Below are 20,843 nucleotides of genomic sequence, written 5' to 3'. Positions count from 1 at the left end.
ATCTGTGGGTCCCGAGGGAACCGGCAGATGAAGTGGTTAAGCCACTAACCATCATATTTGAGAAGTCGTGGCAGTCCCGTGAAGTTCCTGCTGACTGGAAAAGGGGAAACATAACACCCATTTTTAAAAAGGGAAAAAGGAAGACGTGGGGAACTATAGGCCAGTCAGTCTCATCTCTAAGCCCAGCAAAATCATGGAGCAGATCCTCCTGGAAACTATGCTAGGGCACACGGGAAATAAGGTGATTGGTGACAGTCAACGTGGCTTCACTAAGGACAAATCATGCCTGACAAATCTGGTGGCCTTCTAGGATGGGGTTACAGCACTGGTGAATAAGGGAAAAGCAATTGACATCATCTACCTGGACTTGTGCAAAGCATTTGATGCTGTCCCATACGACATCCTTGTCTCTAAATGGGAGAGACACGGGTTTGACAGATGGACCACCCAAAGGATAAGGAATTGGCTGGATGGTTGCACTCAAGAGAGTTGTGGTCAACAGCTTGGTGTCCAAGTGGAGAGTGGTGATGAGTGGTGTTCCTCAGGGGTCAGTATTGGGACCAGTGCCATTTAACATCTTTGTTGGCAACATGGACAGCGGGACTGAGTGCACCCTCAGGAAGTTTGACGATGACACCAAGCTGTGTGGTGCAATCAGCACACTGGAGGGAAGGGATGTGCCATGAAGAGAGACATGGACAGGCGTGAGAGGTGGGCCCATGCAAACCTCATGAAATTCAACAAAGCCAAGTGTAAGGTCCTGCACATGGGTTGGGGAAATATCATCACAAATACAGTCTGGGTGATGAGTGGTTTGAGAGCAGCCCTGCGGAGAAGGACTTGGGGGTATTAGTGGATGGAAGACTGACTATGAGCCAGCAACGTGCACTCGCAGCCCGGAAAGCCAACTGTATCCTGGGCTGCATCAAGAGAATCATGACCAGCAGGTTGAGGGAGGTGATTCTCCCCCTCTCCTCCACTGTCCTGTGACCCCACCTGCAGTGCTGTGTCCAGCTACAGAGTCCAACATAAGACAGACATGGACTTGCTTGAGTGAGTCCAGAGGAGGCCATGAAGATGATCAGGGGGCTGGAGCACCTCCCCTGTGAGGACAGGCTGAGAGAGTTGGGGTTGTTCAGCCTGGAGAAGAGAAGGCTCCTGGGAGACCTTAACTGTGGCCTTCCAGTACTTAAAGTGGACCTACAGAAAAGATGGGGAGGGACTCTTTATCAGGGAGTGTAGGGATAGCATGAGGAGTAACAGTTTTAGACTGACAGAGTGTAGATTTAGATTAGATATAAAAAAGAAATTCTTTACTGTGAAGGTGGTGAGGCACTGGAACAGGTTGCCCAGAGAAGCTGTGGATGTCTCCTCCCTGGAAGTGTTCAAGGCCAGGTTGGACGGGGCTTTGAGCAAGGTGGTCTAGTGGAAGGTGTCCCTGCCCATGGCAGGGGGGTTGGAACTAGGTGATCTTTAAGGTCTTTTCCAACCCAAACCATTCTATGATTATATGACTACAAGATTTTATTTTGTTTTTCTATGGAAGCAACTCTTTTCCTGGAAAACACAACTGTTGTTTGGCAGTGTTTACAACTGGGCTAAACTCATTGACTTGAACTCAACAAAGGCTGATACCTTTGCATCTGCACAAGTTAGTATGTGCTAATGTGACCTGAAGTATTTAATTCTCATGAGCAACTGACATACTGACAACTTCCTGAACCCCATACATTTTGAACTTTCTTCTCCTCAAAATATTTCCATTCTCCCACATAATGATGTGCTATGGAGATCTCTCAACTTCTATATTCTTCATGTATATTTGCTGATACAGATGTTAGAATGAAAGTTTCTATGAAGATCAGTGTTAGGTTTCTACAACTGCAGTATACTTTGTGATAGTTTGTCACTGGTCTTCAGCTTTACCATTTCTCCCCTACTTAATTTTTCAGTTTGAAGACCAGTAAGGCAGTAGGAGGATTATGCTAGGTGTTTTGATTTTAGTGAACTATTCTTACCATCACCAGTGCATATACAGAAAACTGACAAAGGTAAGAGCTTCTGTGTACAAAGATTAATATAACTTACAGCAATTGATATCAACCCTCAGGTAGCTATTTTGTTTTTTCTTAAGCAACTGATCTTAAAGCAGTCAAGACCAAAAAACATTTTGATTTGATTAAACATTCTTGTTTATCTCCTGTATTTTTACTGATTTATGAGCAAATACTTTTAGTTTTGAACTACAAAAGACAGTATCTGACCTAAAAGGTTTTTACTCTGTATGTATATGGATATTATTATGAATATACAGACATATATATATTACATAATGAAAAAATCCCCACATTTTAAAAGCTAAGACTCTTTCTTCCATCCTATTATTTAGGGAGTACATCAAGGTTTGTGAACACATCTTTACTTTTGCAAATTTCCATTGTCTGTAGCTCAAAACTATGTTCATTTATAATCCATTAAAAAAATCAGTACATGCAGAAAAGTTGCAAGTGGAATGTTTGTAGCTGATTTGTGGGAAGATTACCCGAGATCATGATGCACCTATCTAACTTAACAGAAAACTTCAGAGTACAAAAGAATAGGAATCTGTGGATCACAAACCACGAAATCTCTCTTTTGGAAAAAGAAAGATTTTAGACAAGATTTTCACAGGATGTAAACTTTCTCAAGCAAAAAATCACACAACCTGAAAATGGAATTTTTGCCAATGTCTTAATGCTATGACAGGATATAGGTTTGTCATTCTAACATGAAAAGCAGTTCTTCAAGTGATAATGCACAAGGATCATTATTTATCATATCACAGTGACATGTACTTTTAGATTCACAAAACAACAAAACCTAGCACTAAAGAGTCAAAAAAGGTTCTCTTTGGATCAATGAATTAACAGAAATTGCAGCTCAGCTGCAATTAATCTTGAGTTTTGTTGATTGCACAGACCAGAACAGAATTCATGCTCGCATCCAAACAGAAAATATTTGAAAATACAGCTGATGCTGATTATCTTCCCTATGTTTGTAACCAGCCTGAATTATGGCAAGCACAGTTAGAAATATATTTATGGACTATTGGCAAGAATCACGATTCATTAGACGAGTACAGACTGTGAACAAAGGCGGAAGTGTTTTGAAAAGCGTTTTCAATTTTCAGACAGAAGTTGGACATACCTTATGCATTTTTCAAAGAGAATAAAGAAAATAATGTTTAAGAATGAAGACTTGAGAGCGTTCTCAAAATGAATCTTTTTAAAAGCCTATTTCCAGATATCTTTGCATAAATTTAATTTCAACTTTGCTCTACAAAGAGGGTGAAGAAACACAGCTTTGTCATTTGGCTTATTGTACTGGTAAAACCTCCAGGTATTCCTTACTACTTTAGGAACACCAAAGCAAGGAATATCCTTCCTTTCCCATCCAACCTAGATTTCTTTTTCAAACAAACTTGCTTTTCTCAAACTGTTCGCTTTCTTAAGCAAGAAGGCAGCTATGATTAAACTAGGGTTTCAGAAAAGAAAAATGTTGTTAGGTTATGTGATAAAACCTCATCTGCACACCCACAAAGCAGCACAGAGACAATGGCACGTGGGGCAGGGAGCAGCCCAAATAATACCCTGCTCAGCTACTCCCAGGCCCATCACAGGAGAGCCATCCACCCATCAAGGAGTTATGAAGCTGCCTTTGTAGAATCACAGAATGGTTGGGGTTGGAAGGAATCTGTGGAAGTCATCTGGTCCAACCCTCCTGACTCAAGCAAGGCCACCTCGAGCCAGCTGCCCAGGACTGTGTCCAGGTGGCTTTTGAATACCTCCAGCGGTGGAGACTACACAACCTCTCTGGCCAACCTGTGCCAGGGCTTGGTCACCCTCACAGTAAAAAAAAGTGTTTCCTCATGTTCGGATGGAACCTGCTGTGTTCTGCTTTGTGCCCGCTGTCTCTGGTCCTGTCGCTGGGCACCACCGAAAAGAGCCTGGCTCCATTTGCTTTGCAGCCTCCCTTCAGGTAGTTGACGATGAGATCCTTCCTGAACCTTCCCTTCTCCAGGCTCAGCAGTCCCAGTTCTCTCAGCTTTTCCTCATAGGAGAGACGCTCCAGTCCCTTCACCATCCTAGTGGCAGCCCTTTACTGGACTCTCTCCAGTATGTCCATGTCTCTCTTGGACTGGGGAGCCCAGAACTGGACCCTGAACTTCAGGTGTGGCCTCACCAGTGCTGAGCAGAGGAGAAGGATCACCTTCCTCCACCTGCTGGTAACACTCCTCCTAAGGCAGCCCAGGATACCATTAGCCCTTCTTTGCTGCAAGGGCACATTGCTGCCTCATGTTCAACTCTGTGTCCACCAAGGCCCCCACAGGGCCTGTTCTGCAAAGATGCTTTCCAGCTGGTCAGCCCCCTGCATGTACTGGTGCATGGGGTTGTTTCTTCCCACCTGCAGGACTTTGCACACTTCCCATTGTTGAGCGGCATGAGGTTCCTGTCAGCCCATTTTTCCAGCCTGTTGAGGTCCCTGTGGATGGCACCATGACCCTCTGGTTTATCAGCCACTCCTCCCAGGTTGGTGTCATCTGTGACTTTGCTGAGGATACGCTCTGTCCCATTGCCCAGATCACTGGTGAAGATGTTGAAGATAATTGGACCCAGTATTGATACCTGGGATACAATAGTAGTTACTGGCCTTTGACTAGACTTCAGGCCATTGATGAGCATCCTCTGGGCTCAGCTGTTCAGTCAGTTTTCAATCTACCTGTCTGCTCACCCATCCCATACTCTATCAGCTTCTCTTTGAGAATCTTACAGGAGAGAGTGTCAAAAGCCTTCCTGAAGTCTAGGTAGACAAAATCTCTTGCTGTCCATCTACCAGGCCAGTTGTTTCATCTTGGAAGTTTCTCAGGTTGGTCAACCATGACTTCCACCTTGGTGAAACCATGCTGACTACTCCTAATGACTTTCTTGTCCGTCATGTGCCTGGAAACAATTTTCAGAATTAGTTGCTCCATCGCCTTCCCAGTGATGGAGATGAAGCTGACTGACCTGTAGTTCCCTGCATCCTCCTTCTTGCCATTCATGACATTTGCTCTCCCCCAATCCTTAGGCACCTCTCCCAATCACTGTGATCATTCAGAGATTATCCAGAGTGGCCTTGCAGTGATATCTCTCAGCTCCATCAGCACTTTTGGGCCCTGATGGAACAGACCCACATCTGCAAATACACTTAGACCCATCTGTAAATACACTTAGAGGCAATGAACACTTCAACAATACATTATCCTCTTAGATGCTTCAGGCCTGCTTCTGATTTACACAAAGCAGAGAGTTCTTAGACATCTCCTTTACTGAATACTTCGCATATTTAACTACCAAATGCAAGCATGTAAGTCATCATACTCTTAAGCTACCACATGTATGCAACTAAATATTTAGTAAAGGGATGGGCAAGATTGAAAGAGTATGAGATTTTAAAGCCTATTTTTGTATAATAGTGAAGTGTGGCTGTGATATTTTATTTTCCTTGTTTTTCTGGGGAGAGAAAAGATTAGTATAGAAGGCTTTCTAGAACTCTGCTCAACTTTCTCATTACAGAGATATGGTTTGGAAAGCAGTATCAGGTTTAGAGTGACTGAGGATGCAACTGTAGCTGACTCAGATGGACATTTCAATGACAGGCAAAAAAACCCCACAAAACAAACCTAGGATAATTACTTCCAAGACTTTTGTAAGGTATTCATTACACCACAGGATGTCCCAATTACCTGGCAGGCATCATTTTGCTAGTCCACTTGGAGTAAATAGTATCAACTGCAGCTTACCTTTCGGGTCCTGTGATTTATGCTGAACCACAAGCACTACCTGAAAATGTTTTTCCTAAATTTAAAAATTCTATTAAGAATTTAAAATATTTTCAAGTTTAGTTTTCAGTGAAACTTGCATTCTGAATGATTGTGAGCTCCCAGGTACAGATGGGGTTCAAACAACAGATTTAAAGGACCAACCAGTTTTTGTCCAGATTAAGCAGAAGCGATGTGTAAGTACAAGTCTGTACAGACGTTTTTCTCAATTAGTAAACACCTTTTATGATTTCAGATTACTAAGATGTGCATAAATTATGTATATTTCTTTGGAAAAAAGGTTTGATATTATGTATCACTCAACAAGATTCACATATTTAACAATACTGGTTATTTCAGTAAAGATTTTAATCAAATGGTCACGAAGCCCTGCTTCATATGTGCAAAGAGGAATTAACTTTTAAGTGACAAACCATATTCACTGACTCTCACTCATTTAAATGACAGGAAGTTTAAAGAAACTTTTCATAACAAGATTCATTTGCATAGGTCTTATTTTCTTGTTCACGTATGTGAACATATTTTCTTGTTCTACATATATGGAAGTGGGATATAAAGTGAGAGAAAAGATTATAGCAATGTTACTTCAAAAGCACTTATCAATCAATTATGATTACTTTATAAAAAAATCCAAGTCAAATGCTTACCAAGATATATAACAAAAATAGCAGTTAAATTATATATTATCTGCTGTATAAATTCTGTTTAGTGCTTATTACATAATTATTTCATTATTATATGTGTTCTAAGAATTTCAAGATACAGCAATTTCATAATTAATACTGTGTTATTCTTAAAATGAATAATTTATAAAATGACAGTGAAATACAGTTCATATGACTGCATTTTGAAACCTATAAAGGGTACTGTTTACATTTACAAAATTGGGAAATTTGTTGACTACTCTTGCTGCTCAGCTGCATGATACCCTCCTCAAAAGCAGTTTCACGACAATGTTATGTCAAGACCTACCTAACATGGCAATGCTCAGCTGGTCCATAGTGATTTCAGCCACTAAACAGTCAATTTTACAATGTTGCACTACAGTGAAACCAAGAACAGATGAACAAAGTTATCAGAGCAATGTGTAGCCAAGTAGTAAAGATTAAAAAACAAGGGGGGAAGAGGTGCACTCCTGCAAAGCCATTGTGTGTTCAGTACTATAGTAAGTCCAGTAAAAACAGGTGTATATATTAAAGGCAAGGGACTGAAGTCAGACAGCAAACAAAGATGTCCTTGTTTTAGAGACTGATTAGGAGGAATAAAGAACGAATTGCTTGCAATGCATAAAAATGTAATGATTTTCCTTCTATTTAAGCAATAGTTCATGAAAAAAATGGGTAAATATTCTTCTATGCTTTGAAGCGGGTATAATAAATTCACAAGCTATGCTTTCCCTTCTGAAGATGGAAAGTATTATGTCAACACTGCTGTGCATATGCTTGCATCAAATTTCAAGAAATTTTACGTTCTTGAAATAAAATAATACCATATAGTTGATCTTTATTACTCTTCGTTTATGATCTGGATGAAAGGCCATATTTCCTTATAGAACTTCATATTTTCTTCCCTGGACCAATCAAATTAATATGTGAGACTTCAAAAGAGGTCAGAACAATGACAATTTGACCAGTGACATTTAGTACCCCACTCCTGAAAGCCTGTATCTGGGCACATGCTCGAAACAGCACCAAAAAAGGCCACTAGTATTTAACACTGTATTTTACACTTCAAAAAAATTTGTATTATGTGAAGTGTTGCCCAGGACTCAATTCTGTATTTCCGGCCATAAAAAACACATGCACCATTTCTGCAGTGAGCTGATTTCTAGTAGCAAGGGAAAAAGGAGTCCCGCAAAAGAAATCCTTGTGGTGTTTTCGTGCATTCCTGTGATTCATTGTATCTGTTACATGGTTAACATGCTGCAACACTTACAGAAATGTCTTCTGGGGAAAAAAGCTTGGTTCCATTTCTTATGCTATATTTCTGCACAGGCATATTTAATTCTAATGACACTTTGTTTTTGAAAATTATAGCAGAACTATAAATGAGTTAGACATTTATTTAATTTATATGTACAAATTAGTAGAACTGCATTTATAACCAAACCAGCCTATGGCTTCTCCAGAAAAAGAAAAGAAGAAATCGCAAATCTTTCATTAAGTTAAAACAAGCAAACCCCTCAGAAAGGCTTAGGTAACATTTCCTGTACCAAAACAGGAACAGTTCTATCCATGTGTGAAAGAAGTAGAACTAAGCTAGGAACTATGCATTCCCCAGAAAGGTAGAATCTTGAAATGACAAACATCAAAAGCGGTTTTAAGCATCAGTCTTCAAGTCCTGTTGATAGGCACAAACTCTAGTACAGGCCCCTTTCATCATGACCTTGACACCCTTTTTAAAAAAATATTTTCTGAAAAGCATTCTTTTTAGAGTTGATTTTGCATTACCATAGCTACACAGTAAATTCAAGTGCTTCCTACCTTTTTAGCCCAACCTTTTTTATTGTTTGTACAGCATACTGTAGTGGTATTTAAAAGACCAGCAACATAAACTCCATGACAGGCAGCTACCAACATTTTAAACACCTTTGCTTCAAAATTCCACATTCGTGCATTTTCTTATTAACAGAGGTGTCAGTAATGCTATGTGATTTTTGCGGTCCATAAACAGATGCCTCAACCTCTTCGGTACCGAGACACACACTCGATGAATTTTCAAGAAAGCTCTTGTATAATAGTTATATCTCCAACACTACTATCACCAAATACTTGTATTAAGGTTTCCCATAGGGTTAAGATAATAATAAAAGAAAAAGCAAAGTCAAGCTGCTGCAGCTTTTCATTCTCTGAAATATTCTCTTATTTTCTGCCTTCAATGAAAGAAAACCTATAATGATGCCTTCCTCATTTTCACCAAATCAAAGAAATGCTGGTGGGAAATAATCTCTGATGGTCATCCAATCCAACCCTGACTCAAAGTGAGGTTACTGCTAATATTAGATCAGGACAGTTGTGCCTTCATCTAGCAAAGTCTTGAAAACTTCCAGGGACAGAGGTCCTATAACCAATCTGGGCTACCTGTACCTGCTGCACTATCCTCCCAGTGGACAAGTTTTTCCTTATGTTCAACCTGAGCCTTGCAAGCAACAGCTTCTGGCCATTACTCTGTGTTGTAATAGCTGTCACTGTTAAAGACTGCTTGGCTCTGCCGTTTTTGTAGTTCTTCAAGTAGTTGTAGACTACTACTATATCACCCTCTTATGCCTCCTCTTCACAAGCCTAAGCAAACCCAGCTCCTTCAACCTCTCTTTGCCCAGCATGTGCTGTAGAGTCCTGACTATCTTGATAGTCCTTTGCTGAGACCTTTCCAGTTCTTTAGCATCCCTCAAATTGTGAAGTCCCAAACTGGACACAATAGCTGAGATGTGGGCCCAGTAATGCCACACAGAAGCAAGTACTTCCCTTGATCTGTGAAACATGGTACACCACAGAACTGACAGTTACTAGAAATTCCAGATAAGTTGGTATTTCCAAATCAAAGGCCATGAGTCACTCTTTCTTCAGATCCAGTCTGAATATGGTACAGTATCATAAAATTTGATGACATACAGATTTGTAATACTTGTTACTCAAAGACTTGAGCTCAACAGTGACACTGTATTTTTGCCTTAAACCCTGGAAAAAACATGGAGGTGCAGAATCTTACACACAGATACTTTCGCAAAAAATAACTTGTGATTCACCACAGCCTTCCAATACCAATAGGTTAATATACTCTGTCATTCATCTTTACTCAGAATTAAACAAAGCCTTTCAAATGAACTGCACTGACAAAGTGATTTAAAAACTGCAAGTCTAAACAAAAAGAACAAAAAAACCAAAAAACAACAAGGGTAAAGTATTTAAGGAAATAAGCAGAACAAGAGTAAGGTCTCAACTGTAAGGAAATCACTCACAACCTGCAAATATGCCAGGGAAAAGATCTATGGGCCCTTTGTAGGAAAAAACCAAACTGATGCCAACTTTCACATTTTTTTTCCCCCCAATGAAATAATTTTGGAATTCTTCTTCTAAAATGGATGATCCATAGCAATGCCAGTTTTGATTCAAGTATCTTGCCCCTCTCAGTGCTAGAAGTAGTCCAAGAACTATATTCAAAACACTTCTTTCTTGGCCACAATTTTGCTCTTTGTCACAGCCAAAACATTTTGCAGAGACTGTCTTCACAGCTTGCTTCCAGTAGAACCAGTTGGGGTTCTACAGGAAAACTGAATCTTCCCTTATCAGCTCATCTATTCAGTTTCACAGTGGCCTGCATGCATATAGACCCGTACAGATGCGTATGTCAACCTAATAAATACGGTCGAGCCTATTAGAAGGTTGTGGAAGTAATAGAAATGTGCTCACAAAGAAAGTGATTACTATCGAAATGAATTACAGATAAATGAATCTAATATACAATGAATTAAAACAACTTCAAAGAGACATGCACTGTAAGCACAGGGCACTGTCCTTTAAATTGCTTTAAAAAAAACCACTCAGCATGTTACAAGAGAGCAATCTGACATTAAGAAAAGGCAGACAAATAATGTATATTGGCTTTTACTGAGTAGTAAGGAACCAATCACCATTTTATTCCTGAGAAATAGTGTTTGCAATTATACATAGTTAGCTGTTCTAACACCAAATAAAAGCAAGATATGCAAGCCACACAGAGAAAACTAAAAGAAAAAGAAAATGAATGGGACGTGAAGAGAGCAACAGAAGAAAAGGACAGTAAAAGGCAACTATGGTGCGAGCTGTAACAAATTCAGAAACAAGGAACAAGCTTTTTACACTTCTCTATACCAAAAGTTCTGAGTATAGCAAATAAGAGCTGTATTTGAAAATAAGTTTGTTTACACTGCTATTTTTATTAGACTTCAATGAATAAACAAGCTTCTGAGAGAGCATCAAGTACCCTTCCACATGAATCCTCTAAATTGAACTGTACAAAAGTCTTTTATATCTGAAAATATTCAAGATTCACATTTTTATGTATATTTTTAATTTTTTGTATCTCTGCCATATAAAAGCATAGTGAACTATAGTAGAATCTGTCATCATGTAAAACAGCCAACATTAATCCAAGTAGATCACGCAGCCACTTGAACAGTGACAAGGTGTCAATATACTTCATTAATATGGTTGAATTACAACACTACAGAGATTGATGACACACAGTATGCAAGACCATGAATACTAATACTTAAATCCAATAGAATTTAGCATAAATTAGATTTGTTAGCTGTCAAGCATTGTTACAGAGCATTAATTTTTTTTCCCTATTATCAAACCACTCCAGAGATGCACACAGACATGAAAATCACTTCAGATGTCCATGTCTATACACACTACATGTATTGAGCAGCGTTATGGAAAGAATGCTACACTAGACAAAAGTTTGCCTTGCAAGCTAGTGGTTTCTTTATCATATACCACAAATGCTCATAATAGTACCAATTGATAAACACAGACTAGCCTAGAGAAGTATCAATTTTTCAAGCCTGATTGCTTTTGCTAGCATAAGGCAGATACCATTATTGTAAGAAATCAGTATAATTTTTTAAATTGTTTAGACTAGCAAATAGTGCTCTTAAAACATATTCCATGCCCAATCACCTCACAAGTTAAAGAAATTGAAACATATTATCAAAACCAGGTTTAAATTAAAACATTGTATCAAAACCAGTTTTAAATTGAAGGTTTAAAAATGAAACATTGTATCAAATCCAGTTTTAATTTAACTCTTTTTTAAGCACAGTACTGTTAAGCCTAAATCTTCTTGCTAAATAGTATTAAAACTATATTGCCCACAGATTACATGTAGACTGTTGCTACTAATACCACAGAATCACGTAGGTTGGAAGGAACCTCTGGAGGTCATATCTAGTCCAAACTCTTGCTCAAAGCAGGTCAAAGTAGATCAGGCAGCTCAGGGCCTGGTGCAGCCCAGTTCTGAGCACCTCCGAGGATGCTCTCCACAATCTCTCCGTGCAACCTGTAGCAGAGTTTTGCCACTCACAGGGTGATTTTTTTTTTCTTGTCTCTAATTGGAATTTTCCATGTTGGAACTTGTCTGCATGGCCTCTTGTCTTTTCACTGTGTGCCTGTATGAAGAGTTTGGCTCCATCTGCTCTATACCCTTCTATTAAGTAGTTGAAGACAGCACTTAAATCTCACCTTAGCTTCTCTTCTTAAGGCTAGACAAACCCAGTTCTCTTAGTCCATCTCTGTTGGACTCACACCAGTACATCATTGTTTTTCTTGTACTGGGGAACCCAAGACTGCACACAGTGCTCCAGATGTGGTCTCACAAGGGATAAAACAGAATAAACACTTCCTTTGACTTGCTGGCTGCACTTTTGCAACAGTCTACTATGCAGTTGGCTGCCTTTGTCACAAGAGTATACTGCTGACAAGTATAAAGATGAAGTTCTTACCCATAAACACACATCATCCCACATGGGTACTTACGCAAAAGCACTCAAAAACACAGACTTTTTAGATTTAGTCATAAGTGTGGAGGCATATTCGGCCCTTTATCTCTCAGCACTCTACATGTATATGAAATTAATAGAAGGAATTGTCATCAGCTCCCTTGCATGCAGAATGTCCTGTTCTCCCACTCCTGTGCCTCAAAGAAAGACTGGAGGTGGAAAGTTGTACAACGTTAACCTTCAAGACCAAAATGGTCTTGCAGAGGGCAAAAGCCTGAGGTAAAGAATGTTCCAAAGGATTAATTTTACCATTCCATTCCAGCTTACGCTTTAACACAATTTACAAATACAGCTTCCTCCCAGGTAAGTTATCTTTATTGTATAGTATTTATTGTATGCAAGTACCACCACAGCTCCCCACCAATGTGTTTAAGGAATGTCATATCAGAAACAAGCCAAAAAACCAAAACCACACAGGAAAAACCAAATAAAGAGTACACAAGATAGAAAGATTTTGTGAAAAAAAGGCTCAGATTCTTATGGAGAGTTAAGGACTTATTCCACATTCACTTATACATCTTATGTGTCTTAATATTACAAATCTAATACATAACAATTCAAAACCTTAAAAAAAAAACCCCAAATCAAAAAAAAAATCCCAACACAATCCACAACCAAAACCACAAAACAAAACCACATTAAACCCAGAAAGTGTTTATGACCTGTTAACTTAATGACCTGCTAGGTTGAATTATATCAATATAACACAAGTGGAATTGAAAAAACAAAATATCTTAGTATAGTCCCAAGCCTTTTCTTTAGACCCAGGCTGCAAATGCAAATCATCAACAACTAAGTTAAATCAAGTTAAATTTGAGACATAAGACCTTGCTTCAAAATCTCTACAAAATATAAAACAGAAAAGATCTTACAAAGGAAGAAAATATACAAAAGGTTGACAAATCAAAACACCTGTCTGTTTAGAATTTGCTTAATTGTTCATTCTTACCTTCTGTGCTTAATCCAGGACTTGAAGTGAATTTTGCTACATCGACAATCTTTACAGCGAACTGTTGCCCCGTTTCCCTGTTGATACATCGCCGCACAACACTGAATGGACCCCTGAAACACACACACACAGAAAACGGCAATAAATAACCCATTCTCTTTTATGTGTTGAGCTACAATGCTATTTCTAAACAAAGTTTAGATTCCAACATTCAAGCGTATGAAGCTCATACCTCATCCTTGCTGCCCATTAAATGTAAAATCAATAATTTTAACTACAGATGAGTGTAAAGAACACTAAGTTAGTTTTTTATTTTCCTATATTAAAGACATATTCTCTTATCCTGCCACTTTAGAAAGGCTACTCTTAGAAAGCTTGTGTAATATATTGACATTATTATTATTTTAAGTGGACTTTATTTTGATGCATAATCCAAATAGGGAAAAAAGAAAAAATAGAGGCGAGAAATTGTTGCTTTCAGTCCTAAACTAGAGCTCAGAAATTACTATTTGAAAGGATATTCCTTCAAAACAATGATAAGAGTAACAGAATTGTTGAGTCATGCTGTTTGATTTTATTTCTTTGTTTGTTTTACACAAACTAGGTTCATTCTGAACTTATTTGACATCACTGAATACAAACAACCTACATTACAATTCAAAATTCCACAAAAGCTTATAATATTGTCTCATCTATGTCACTTAAAGAACCCCCACGAAAGTTACAGATAAAAAGATTTATTAAAATCAGTTCAGACAGATGTTAGCATTACACTCAACTAATAAAAAGCTAGCTGTTTTTCAAAACTGAAATTACATTTGCCAAAACATGAGTAAGAACAATGGCAACCTTTTAAAAACTATCACCACCAATATGCATTTTCGGAAACTTCTTTTAGTAATGATTTAAGTTCTTGATGCCTTGACTTAAAATATGGAATCTTCCATCCAGTGTTAACAACAAACAAAACAATCAGATAATTATGGTAGGTCAAGCTTTCAAACATGAAACACTGATAGATTACAAAAACAGAGTAGGAGTGTTTCAAGACTGCAGTAGTTGTGGCAAATCAATCCTTTTTTACTGCTACTTATTTAATGACTGACATGATAGTTCTAAAGAAATCCATTCTAAAGCCTTCTCAAAAAGATGTAAGGGAAAATTTGAGGATGGAAAGAGTCTTTGTTCAGAAGTTCATCTACTGAGAACATTCACCTGCCGAGTGAAATAAATGCTTAAATATAGCTTAGAAGACAAATTCTTGCATTCAAACAGTGAACTGGAAGTTAGTTTACAGGTTTCTGAGCAATCAGATTGCAAAGCAACACAATTCTCAAAATAAAAGGTTCCCTGAAAATGGAGAAATGTTCCTCTGAGGGCACTTACAAGCCTTTATAACTGGCTTTTGGTATTCCTTTACATATCAGATTATTCAAAGTATGTAACTGATCACACTACCAAACCTGTACTCCCATAGCTAAAATCCAATTTTCATACTCTTTAAACAACTTGCAAAGATTTCTTGAAATAGGGTCATTTCTGACCCAGAACATGAATACCAAAACCAGTCAACAAATCATAATCTAAACATTCACAAACATAGAAAATATTTATTAGCACAACTATATACATAAATTGTGCTGATGTGTTCAAACAGAACTAGCTATACAAGAAAACATGTGGAATTTTTCTTCTTTCCTTGCTCCTAACATGTAATGAAATCCCCCATACTGATGTCTATTTTCTCCTCTGAATTCACACCCCACTATTATTCAGTATCTGGTCCTCCACCAACAGTTAACCACAGATATTTTTAAAAAGATGTTCAGTTAAGTCTAATACATAGAAATCCACTTATATCTGTAAATGCAAAAGTCTCAACAGACTTCATTTGGCAGTGGAAGGACTACAGCTATTGACTTGGGATCCTCCCCCCACATTTCAAAAAGTAATCTTCTATTAAAAAGACCCATTTTATATAGATCAGTATCACCTTCTAATCCCAAGTCTCTGCTTACTCTTTTAGCATCTGTCAAAGTAAAACTGCTTTAAAATAATATCAACACATTTAAATTATGAAAATTTAAAAACATTTCAAAACAAACTTTGGAATAAAATTGGCAATACTCATTCATAATTTCATAAATTACTATAAACTAAATGTATTTCATTTAAATGATCCTTTTTCTTTTCATTCTCAGGTTTTTTTCCCCACACAAAGCTTTTCTGAAGACATTAAATAATGCTTTTAACATAATCTGATACAGAATGGTAGATCACTAGAGTGTAGAGATGCCTGACAAAACCATATCCTTGTTTCCTATCTATGTAAAAACTATCCATAGTAGACCCTTGACTTCTGTTTACATAAATTCACTGAATATAAATATTTCTTGCTGTTGACCAACCTACTTCTAGATTTCACGGTTCCCTCAAGTCTGGGCTAGACAGCTTGCCCAACCACCTGAATATGTGTACGTACTTTGAGCAGACAAGAAGAGATAGTTGGAGGAATCATAAATGAAAAACTGTAGCTCCAAGAGGGATCAGACTTGTGGTCGCCCCTACCTTTCGCTCTTGTAACCTTGACTTCTTTTTCTTTCCATTATGTATTAATTTAGAATCCTAACTTGAGCAATTTGCTTCCTGCATATTAAGTCTGGGACAAAAAAATTAAGCACTTTATTCAGTTCTGTAACAGAGAGGGTACAGGAGACATCTATACAGTCTCAGCCTTGATGGCCATACTGAAACTTAGCTATGATTTTAACAGAGCCTTCTCTGCTTAGAACAAGGAATGCCACAGACTTAGGTAAACCAAAGGTGCTGTAAAGCACAGAAGACAAGAATTCAATGATGCCCACAATGAACTCATTCTATTTAAAAAATACACTAATTTAGACTTTCATATAGAAATAAAGAAGAAAAATATTTTTAAACATAACCTGAAGATTCAGCTATTTACAAGCCCCAGATTTCCAGCTTTACAGAACGGGTTGTTAGGCGTTGGAATGGACTGCCCAGGGCAGTGGTGGAGTCCTCATCCCTGGAGGTGTTTAAGAGTCGCATTGACACAGCGCTGAGGGATATGGTGTAGTCGGGAACTGTCAGTGTTAGGTTAATGGTTGGACTGGATGATCGTCAAGGTCTTTTCCAACCTAGATGACTCTGTGATTCTGTGATTTTCAAAACTAGATCTCTCATATTCAAGCCACAAACAGCCTTAAAATAGTATATGTTATGACAATACATTAGATGAATACATTCCATGACAATAGCAGCACAATAAATGTTTGAATTTTCCAATTTTAGTAAATTTTAAAACACTCATGAGAGGTGTCCTCATCAATTAAGCAGACACCATCACTTCCATGTGCCAAGTAACAGAAACTTTTAAATAACTTCTGGTTGCAGCTAGCTTTTTGACTTTTTCCTCATAGCTGCGATGACATGCAGCAATTTTGCAAATAATGTTATAATAGTCCATGGTGATACTGTCTAATCTGAGTCAAAACCCAAAAATCCGTGCTTCCTTACACAGTAGTTTCAATCCTTCTTTGGAAGCAACATAAGTCTTTCAGGCCACCCTCAGTCTCAGCACTAAAAATCACACTCTTAGTCGGGAAAAGAACTATATTTCATCTCTCAAATGAGACAAGGAGCTACTCAACAGTTGTGTCTGCCACTGGGGAAACATATATCACATTCTCACTAAATGACAATTTCTATAGCTCATTTTACCAACTGCAGCTCAAATTACACAGATCTAAAATACAGAGGTGATGTAGATAAGTCAAGGGACAACTGTAATGCTAGATACAGATCATCAAAACTGTTACAGATAGATCAGGCTACTTATTTGTTTAGTAAAACAGAGGAACTGAGTTAATTTGTGTAATAAAACTTCACCTTGTAACAGCCATACAAATGAAAACTATAATGTAATGTTTTAGATTTCATTTCTCTCTGTGCTACCCTCAGACATATCTGCTCAGATATGCAAATCTTTGGTTTCAGACACATCCTCCAACCTCCCCGCAAGCTTTCAAAATCTTTCACTGCAGTTAGCATGCACACAAGAGACTACAGTAGTTCAAAGTATGAGAATTATTAAAATACGCAAGTAGTAAGGACAGATGATTTTTTCACTGATATTTTGTCAACATTGGCAGCAGCACATTCCAACACCTGCAATGCTTTGAGTCCCACCTGCAATGTATACCAAAAAAGCAAAATGTATTTCCTTAAACTGAAGCTGGGATGCATGCTGATTTTTGCTGTCTACTGCAGATGGAAATTCAAGTATTACAATACATTATTAATGAGGTTATGGATTACACATAGGCCATGAAAAAGTGGATAGGAATGCTGAAAAGATGCCTCATAATCAGTTCTTTTCATGATTCCAAAATTTCAAGGAAGCAGAGCAGGTCCTCATGTAACCTTAACCCTACTGAAACTATTTTCTGGTGATCAGCTTTACTGTCTAGCACAGAACAGTTAATTTTAAATCAGCTAGACATAAACTTGAAGAAAATAAATTATTAATTATTCTCTCCTTCGGGAGTACAACACTTGAATTAGAATAAAATCCTAGAAATTTTAGACCATCAAATTATTTTTTATCATCTTCACTCTAAATTATTTTACTTGGTGTATGTCATTAGGACTTCAAGGATAAAGACCATAAGCCAATATTTTGCAAACTTTATTTTTTAATACTAGAATCTTGTTAGTTTACCTGTTCGGCTTCCTTTCCCCTTTCCTTCAATCCATGTTGGTGTGCAAGAATGAGAACTGTTGTGATTAAAATATACCCTGTTGATTCCTAACAAGCACAAATACCTGCAACCAGCTTGTTTCCTTCCCATGTCCCGCATTAACTAAACTAACCTGTGGGAATGGAGTTCCTACTGATGGATACTACAAAGACACATCCTGAACCCCTATGCTTCAGAAACCCAAAACTTGAGATTTTAAGTCATTTACATATCAGATCACCAAGAATTTGCTCAACATCTCTCCCAAGTCACAATTTTTTGAGGAACTTAATGTAAAACAATGCATTTTGGCTCTCAAATTCAGTTTCACTAATTTAAGTTTTTAAAAAAAATTAGAAACACAAGTTGAACATTTTGTTAGTAAAACCAACAACAGTGAACAATCTCTCTTCCAATGAACAGAGTGCTCCTTTAAAAATGAGCTTTCATTTAGAAGTAAGAGGCCTTCGATTCCTTTTCCTTATTTAACAGGGCCTAACTATTAAGAACATGAAATACAGGTCTTAAAGTTACCTTTATTCAACATTTTAAATGCAAGATCAATGTTTCCTAAAAGGGATGATGTCATTTTGTTGCAATAAAATAGTAGAAAAGACACATATACCCAGACTTTTTTTTTTTTTTCATTTAAAGGCTATGCATTTGCTTACCTAAGCAGACAACAACACTGCTTTGTACTAATGTGGTTAATACTTCCAAAACAACTGTATCCAAGTTGATGAAAATTGTTGGAAAGAAAGCAAATCACAACCACATTTTAAAGAGATAAATCTCTTTCCCTTTTCACTCATCCATGTTATTTATAATATATACTTGTTCTTTAATTTTCCCTTTGATTGAAGTGAACCTCTTTTGAAAATTAAGTATTTCCAAGAGAAATTAAAGCTGCACTTAGTCACTATATCAGCTCATTTGCACATAGAACTGCAAGTTAAAACAGTGATTGAACCTCTCTGTGAACTAGCACATTGGATTAGAGGGCATTCACATTTAAAAAGCCATCAGTGGCAATGTTGGATAGACATTTTTTATTTTATTCTCAAAGGAAAATTTAAAATACTGCATTATTATCACTGTGGCACAGAAGAACATTTGGGTTGAAGATCTGAAACTACTTTAGAAAATTAGATATCCCAGCACAAGTCACAAAACTGAGTTCCCAAGCAGCAACATTTCTATCACAAGTATGCTTCAACAGTTCACATCTTCGAAACCAAGTCTGTGTTTTAACTCAGCTTTAGGATAAAATATAGAAAGAACAAAGCACAAGACCTAGCAGTTCACTGGATCTCAGCCCAATATAAATACATACTTTCTAATATTAATCGAACAGAAAAAAGAATATACAGAGTACCAAAGCTGTGGTTCTAAGGTAGGAAAAAACCCCACCACAACTCACAAGTCTTCCTTCACCTTCATGATAATTTTTACGTGACTTAAACACCTTTGGAAAGTACGTAATATTTCAGCACAATGTAGATTTTCTTTTCTAATGACTGGAGAAAGGCTACTGAGTAAAGTGGTAGTGTTTGAAAGAGGTCATTTAAAATCTGAAACTGAAGTAAAGACAAGATTTGGAAGAGACAGGTATTTTTAAAATAATAGCATTTAAAGAATTTTTAAAGTATTAGCTAAAGTGATAAAACATGATTTATAAGAAATTAGTGTTACAGCTTTAAAATATTCAACTACTGTCTATTTTGAAGGTTTAAGCAAGCTTTTATATATGGGAACAAAAACTTCAGGGAAAACACCTCTGGGGAAAAAAAAAAAAAGAGTAATTTAAACTTTGGTTATTCAATGTAGAAATACCTGATGGGGGGTAAGGGTGGGGAAACATGCTTTAAAAAGTGTAGTCACATCAATGCAGTGCACCACAGGAGCATGAGACATCCAGAGTGACCTTATCACTCATTCTTTCTACTGTAGAGCTCAGCGCAACTCCAGTCAGAAGCAGTGGCTGCCAGTGTGGACCACAAACCCAGTCATGGTCCTCCTTCCAAACTACTGCCCTTCTGGCAGCATCCCCCTCATTCCAGTTATAAGAACCCACTTTTTCAGCCCTCCTCAAAGCCTTATCTGACACACAAAGGGAGGAAATGAAACCTAAAATTGAAAAGTCCACCACATAATTATGTTCAGTACCAAAATGTTGGCAGAGCTACTCCAGAGAAAAAGAGAGAGTGGACAGGAGGAGCTTCCAGCCTTTTTTCCCCTTTCTTTTTTCTTAACCATTTCTTTCCTTCCACAGGAAACTACAGAAGGAGTAGCCACTCCAGTGCTCATGAAAGGAAAGCATGCCCCAAGAAAACCTTAGGGTATGCTTAGAATTTATGCAACATACTGAAAAAATATTTACTTTCAATTTTAAGATTTTCTTGTATAATTCAGAAGCTTGTTTTTGTCACTAGAAAAGCAAAACACTGGCAAAAATAGATCTCTTCTGCTATCCTGTCTTTCTTATCTCCAGCCTGCAAGGGGGATAAGCTATCCTTAACTGATTTGTAATCTCTACCAACAAAAATTATGTTTGTGGCCTGATTTTTCTTCTTATTAAGCAAAAAAGAATTTATCATTATATATTTTAATATATGAGGCATCTATCTATCAAACCTCTTATGCATATATATGCTATAAACAGATGCTGATATGTAAAAATATCTTTAATGTATCTGTAGTTTGTAAACAACTTTTATTTTACATTGACTGTCT

The 20,843-nt window shown here is 37.5% G+C and overlaps 1 protein-coding gene across 16 annotated transcripts in view; it reads right to left on the bottom strand.

Moving 5' to 3' along the window:
- The window catches only part of CASK (calcium/calmodulin dependent serine protein kinase), a 225,864-nt gene that overhangs the window by 156,924 nt on the left and 48,097 nt on the right, over positions 1 to 20,843 (bottom strand). For all 16 annotated transcript variants that reach the window (XM_074814527.1, XM_074814528.1, XM_074814532.1 and 13 more), the window contains exon 2: positions 13,351 to 13,463. In XM_074814527.1, the coding sequence (XP_074670628.1) occupies positions 13,351 to 13,463 (113 nt within the window). The remainder of the gene's footprint in view (positions 1 to 13,350; positions 13,464 to 20,843) is intronic.

The sequence above is a fragment of the Strix aluco genome, chromosome 2, assembly GCF_031877795.1.
Source record: "Strix aluco isolate bStrAlu1 chromosome 2, bStrAlu1.hap1, whole genome shotgun sequence".
In the NCBI taxonomy this organism is placed as follows: domain Eukaryota; kingdom Metazoa; phylum Chordata; class Aves; order Strigiformes; family Strigidae; genus Strix; species Strix aluco.
Note: the sequence above shows the minus strand (reverse complement) of the source record. Positions and strands in the feature narration are given on the sequence as shown.